General features: G+C 39.3%; 1 protein-coding gene across 4 annotated transcripts in view; it reads left to right on the top strand.

The window, feature by feature from the left end:
• Positions 1-6251, top strand: part of FNBP1 (formin binding protein 1) — a 135203-nt gene that overhangs the window by 73670 nt on the left and 55282 nt on the right. For all 4 annotated transcript variants that reach the window (XM_024762486.1, XM_024762484.1, XM_024762487.1 and 1 more), the window contains exon 6: positions 100-204. In XM_024762486.1, the coding sequence (XP_024618254.1) occupies positions 100-204 (105 nt within the window). The remainder of the gene's footprint in view (positions 1-99; positions 205-6251) is intronic.

Raw genomic sequence — 6251 nt, 5'->3', positions numbered from 1 at the left:
GGGGGGGGGGCGGATGTCGATAAAATTACATCTTCTCATAAGAATCTCATGGTTTCATTAAAAATTACTTTCCCCGCAACCATCTTCCTCTGCTTTTAGAGTAAAAGACGTTTTGAGCGGGATTGCAAAGAGGCTGACCGAGCCCAGCAGTACTTTGAGAAAATGGATGCTGACATAAATGTTACAAAAGCAGATGTTGAAAAGGTAAGGTGAAAGTGAGGGTCTTTCTTTCATTTCCCTTTTTAACGTTCATCACGTATCCTCCCAGACTACTGGTCCCCAAGTTCTCCTTTCTGCTGCAACCACAAAAGGCCACTTTACTTGGGATCATTTTCGTTTTGTGTCAACGGAGGGTTGTTGGCGGTGGGGTGGCAGGGGGAGAATCTAAAATTTGGGGAGTCTTTGGTGTTATGATTTGAGCAGTTTGTTGATTTATTTAGTCATCAGGATGATAACACGGAGACTTAGACCATGAACATACCTTAGGGGGTGGTTTCCGCAGACCGTGGTTCTCTCTTAATGGCTTTTCAAAAAAAAAGCTGGAGCAGACTGTCCAGTGCCATCTGGAAGAGCTCGGCTGCCTACAGTGCTTCTGTTAAAAAGGTAAAGAGATTCACACGAGTGGCCTGTGTTCTAACGGACTCATTTAGGTTGATAACAGGTTGTACTTGAAGGCTTGCATTGGAAAGTCCTCCCAAAAGCTTTTCCCGAAATGGACTTGTACTGGCAATTAGGAATATTATTATAAAGCTTGTACTGTGTCTTCCTGTGGTTCCCTCTGTGTTTCTTCCCTGGAAGTTAAAGTTTCTTTTTATAAAAGTCATCAATGTTAGTGTAAACAAAACTGGGCTATTAAATAACAGTATTCATTCGTGACTGCCCAGGGCTACTTTGGCATTCACAGACTCATGCTTTAAGTGGGGTAAAACCCTGCTTTTTTGCAGATTTCTTTCACTTTTGCCAGATTATTTGGAGTTGAATTTGCTCAGAAAATAGTGTGAATTAGTTATTCATTGCCCAATTCTGCCAGATTCCTTGCTTAAAGCCTAGGTATATATTAGCATGCCTTCCTCTAAAATTATCTAATATATTAGAAAACACATTCTTAATGTCTATATTTGATCTTGAGTGGAGACATTTACTTTACCAAAAGATATATTAATTTGCTGGTAAAGTTACCCATAAATTTGTTATAAGTTCTCATAAAATATTAATTCCCTGAAGTATTTAATATGTTATTCCATTAAAATAGATTGACCCAAAGTTTATCAAAGAAACATTTGGGGTTAAAGGAGGTAAAATCAGTATATGTGTCCCAGAAACATGCCTGGCACAAAGGTATGCATTCTGTAGCAAATATTTTATTACCCTAAATGTAAAATTGGAGTGATTTTTATTTATTGAAAGACTTTTTAAAAGCCATTACTATTATGACCTTGTCTTAGAAAAAAAGCTATCTATCCTTGCTCATTGTAGAAATACCTGAAAATACAACCAAATGAAGTGGGAGAAAAAAATTAAAACATCCAACTATGGTTAATAAAATACCTTTCAGAGCCTCCACCATTCCTTCCTGGTCTCTAAACAAAGGTACTTTACTTTTTTTTTTTTTGGCCGCGCCGCATGGCTTGCAAGATCTTAGTTCCCTGACCAGGGATCGAACCCGTGTCCCCTGAAGTGGAAGCACAGAGTCCTAACCACTAGACCACCAGAGAATTCCCTCAGAGCCTTTTCTTTAAAAAAGATTATGTATACTACACATGTACAGTGTAAAGAACAGTAACAAAGGGAACAGCTGCTAATCCACAACCTATCTTAAGAAATAAAAATCTTATTGTTGCCTTTCAAGTCTCCCTTCCTAACTCCATCCTTCTCTTCGCTCTAGAGGTAAACTTTATCCTTAATTTGGTGTTAATCATCTCCTCGCTTCTTCATAGCTTTACCGTAGGTGTCTGTATCTCCAAAGAGTTTATTTCATAATTTTGCGTGCTTTTCACCTTTATAGAAAGAAAATCATACTTTCATTTCTTTTCTTGTGACTTGACTGTTTTTCATTTGATATTATGTTTTTCACTTAATTCATGTGGACTATAGAACACATAACTTTTATATATTAATTTTAGAGCCAGATGCTTGCTAAATTCTCTTTTGATTTCTCTTTTGGGGTTTTCCGTAGAGACAGTCATAACAGCAGCAAATAATGACAGTCTTATATCTTCTGTTTCAATCTTTATGTCTTTTATTTATTTCTCTTATCTTGCTCTGCTGGTTACGACCTCTATTATGCTGGCAGTAGCAGTTATTGTGGACTTCCTTATCTCGTTCTAGATTATAAACAGGGTGCTTCAAATGTTTCCCCATTAAGCATGATTATAATATACCCTTTATTGGGCTAAGGGATTTCCCTTCTTTTTCTATTTTGCCAACAAGTTTTTTTTTTGTTTTTTTTTGTTTTTTTTTTTTTGCGGTACGCGGGCCTCTCACTGTTGTGGCCTCTCCCGTTGTGGAGCACAGGCTCCGGACGCGCAGGCTCAGCGGCCGTGGCTCACGGGCCCAGCCGCTCCGCGGCATGTGGGATCTTCCCAGACCAGGGCACGAACCCGCGTCCCCTGCATCGGCAGGCGGACTCTCAACCACTGCGCCACCAGGGAAGCCCCAGCAAGTTTTTTTTTAAAGCTTGACTTAATATTGAACATCATCAAATACCTTTTCTGCTTCCTTTAATCCATTAACGGGTAGATTACATTATTAAATTTTCTTGTATTGAACCAAATTAGCGTTCCTCGGACGAATATAACTAGGTTATGACGTATTTTTTTTTATACAGAGCTGAATTTATTTTGTTAACATTTTAAGATTTTGCATCTATAGTCATTGAAATTGATCTGTAATTTTTCTTTCTTGGCTGTTCTAGTTTGCTTTACTTTTTTTTTTTTTTTTTTTTTTTTTTTTTTTTTTTTTTTTTTTTTTTTTTTTTTTTTTTTTTTTTTTTTTTTTTTTTTTTTTTTTGCGGTACGCGGGCCTCTCACTGTTGTCGCCTCTCCCGTTGCGGAGCACAGGCTCCGGACGTGCAGGCTCAGCGGCCACAGCTCACGGCTGCCGGCCCCAGCCGCTCCACGGCATGTGGGATCTTCCCGGACCGGGGCACGAACCCACGTCCCCTGCATCGGCAGACGGACTCTCAACCACTGCGCCACCGGGGAAGCCCTGCTTTACATCTTTTTAGTTGTGGAGTGTTGCTCTTTATTCTCTGGATAATATATGTGAGATGAAATTAACTGTTCCTTAAATATTTTGTAATCCTTTATTGTGGGAGAGTTTCTAACTACTGATCCAATTCCTTTATTGTCTTTTTCTTTGGTTGATCCTGGTATGTTATATTTTTCTAGAAATATATCCATCTCATCCCAGGTTTTCAAATTTAGTGGCCAAAAGTTGCCCATAATATTCTCTCACCTTAATTTTTTGCTGCATATATTGTGTGTCCCCCTTATTTATTCCTAATATTATTTATTTATAGTTTTTGGGGAGGGCCTTTTTTTTTTAATCAATTCTTATTTATTGATTGATTTACTTGGCTGCATTTGGTCTTAAATGTGGCATCTGTCATCATCGTTGTGGCATACGGGATCTTTCAATGCGGCGTGGGCTTCTCTCTAGTTGTGGCACGTGGGCTCCAGAGTGCACAGGCTCAGTAGTTGTGGTGTGCAGGATTAGTTGCCCCACGGCATGTGGGATCTTAATTCCCCGACCAGGGATCGAACCCACGTCCCCTGAATTGGAAGGCGATTCTTAACCACTGAACCACCAGCGAAGTACTGGGAAGGGTCTGTTTTGTTTTGTTTTGTTTTAATAATGTATATATATTTTAATTTTTATTTACTTATTTATTTTTGGCTGTGTTGGGTATTTGCTGCTGCGCGCGGTCCTTCTCTAGCTGCGGTGAGTGAGGGATACTCCTCTGTGGTGCGGTGGCTTCTCTTTGTTGCAGAGCACAGGCTCTAGGCGCACGGGCTTCAGTAGTTGCAGCACATGGGCTCAGTAGCTGTGGCTCACGGGCTCCAGAGCACAGGCTCAGCAGCTGTGGTGCACGGGCCTAGTCGCTCCACGGCATGTGGGATCTTCCCCGCCCAGGGCTCGAACCCGTGTCCCCTGCACCAGCAGGCAGACTCCCGAACACTGTGCCACCAGGGAAGTCCGAGGGTCTGTTTGTTTTTTTTTTTAAAGGACATTAATGGTCTTCATCTTTTATTTATTTGTTTGTTTGTTTTTGGCCATGCCGTGCAACATGTGGGATCTTAGTTCCCCGACCAGGTATCAAACCGTGGTCCCTTCAGTGGAAGCGCAGAGTCTTAACCATTGGACCGCCGGGGAAGTCTCGAGGGTCTGTTTTTTAAAATCATTTTTTATTAGTATTTTACAAAAACCAAAAGTTATCTTTGTGGAACTTCTTTTTACTTTCTATTTTATTTATTTTCTTTTTCTTCTTCCTCCTCTTCCTCTTCCATCAATATCTTTGGATTTATTTTATTGCCCTTTTAAAAATTTCTTTCTTCAGATGCTTTCCTCATTTCAACTTTTCTTCCTTTCTAATATAAGCATTTAATGAACAGAGTTCCCATTTAATTACTGTTTTGTTTGCAACCCACGGATTTTGGTATGCAGTAGTATTATTGTTCATTTCCTGATATTTTTCATTTCTTTTACTATTTAGTCTCTCCAGTAATTTATTTGGAAGCATATTTTTAAATTTCCAATTGTATGACGTTTTTAAACTTATCTTTTTGTTAATGATTTCTAATTTAATTGCATTGTGGTTATAGAAAGTCTGAGTCTGAGACTTCTACGTTTGTTGAGACTTGTCTTATAGCCTAGTACAGGGTCAGTTTTTATAAGTGTTCTCTAAGTAATTGAAAAGAATGTGTATTTTCCATTTCTTGGTTGCAGAGTTCTACATTTTTTCATTAGAGCAAACTTGCTGATTACCCACATCTTCCCATCATTAAGGATTTTTTGTCTGCTTGTTGTAATGTATTTTGATAGAGACATGTCACTCCTTTGTGCCTCACTTTCCTTGTCTGTAAAATGGGAACACAGAAGGAAACGATTGATGCGAGTGTTGGTTGACATAATATGTACAAGATACTCGAAGCCATCTATGGCAGTGGCCAGTGATCATTACATTAACTATTGCGATGATAACGATGGAAGATTTGTCATTTTCTGTCCATTTTGCTCTTCCATTGTAAAGCTGTTTTATTAAAGAATAAAGTTTAGAATTGTAATGTCTTCAATGTGATTTAATTTTTCACTGATTTCCACAGTCATGCTTTATGCCTTGAAGTCTATTTTACCCAACATAAACCAGCCTTTTCTTTGCGTCAGCATTTGCCTGGCAAGTCTTTCCCATAGTTTTAGTCTACATGTTTCTTTGTTCCCATATTTAGATGTGTCTTTTGTAAATGGCATATAGCTGGATTTCTTTTTAATACAGTCTGATGGCCTTTACCTTTCACCTGGAGAGTTTGGATGGATGTTTACCATCTCATTTTATTATCTGTTTCACTTTTTCTGTTTCCTTCCCCCTTTCCCTGATACTCTCTGTTTCTTGCCTTCTTGGATTTTTGAAAATTGTGTTTTGTTTTCCTCATTCCGTTTTCTCCTCTACTGCTTTGAACATTATGTATTCTATTTCTGTGCTTTATTTGGTAAACCTAGACTGTTTTTTTTTTTGTCTGCATTGGGTCTTTGTTGCTGTGCGTGGGCTTTCTCTAGTTGTGGCAAGTGGGGGCTACTCTTTGTTGCAGTGTGCGGGCTCTAGGCACGCGGGTTTCAGTAGCTGTGGCAAGTGGGCTCAGTAGTTGTGTCTCATGGGCTCTAGAACGCAGGCTCAGTAGTTGTGGCGCACGGGCTTAGTTGCTCCACGGCATGTGGGATCTTCCTGGAGCAGGGCTCGAACCTGTGTCTCCTGCATTGGCAGGCGGATTCTTAACCACTGCGCCACCAGAGAAGTCCTAGACATTTTAACATATATGTTCAGCCTAACTATAAAGTAAATTAGGGTCTTTACTAATGTCCACCCAAACAACTTTAACTAAAACCAGCTCCCTCTTAACATTGCAATGTATTTGTGAATATTTTTGGTTCAACTGCATTATTTATTTATTTTTTTATAGTTCTGTAAGTATACTTTCTATTTTCTTTTTTTTTTTTTTTTTTTTTTCGGTGCGCGGGCCTCTCCCCTTTTGGGC

The sequence above is a fragment of the Neophocaena asiaeorientalis genome, unplaced genomic scaffold (genome assembly GCF_003031525.2).
Source record: "Neophocaena asiaeorientalis asiaeorientalis breed wild unplaced genomic scaffold, Neophocaena_asiaeorientalis_V1.1 scaffold78, whole genome shotgun sequence".
Taxonomy (NCBI): domain Eukaryota; kingdom Metazoa; phylum Chordata; class Mammalia; order Artiodactyla; family Phocoenidae; genus Neophocaena; species Neophocaena asiaeorientalis.
The sequence above is the reverse complement of the archived record's forward strand: the minus strand, read 5'-3'. Positions and strand labels throughout refer to the sequence as shown.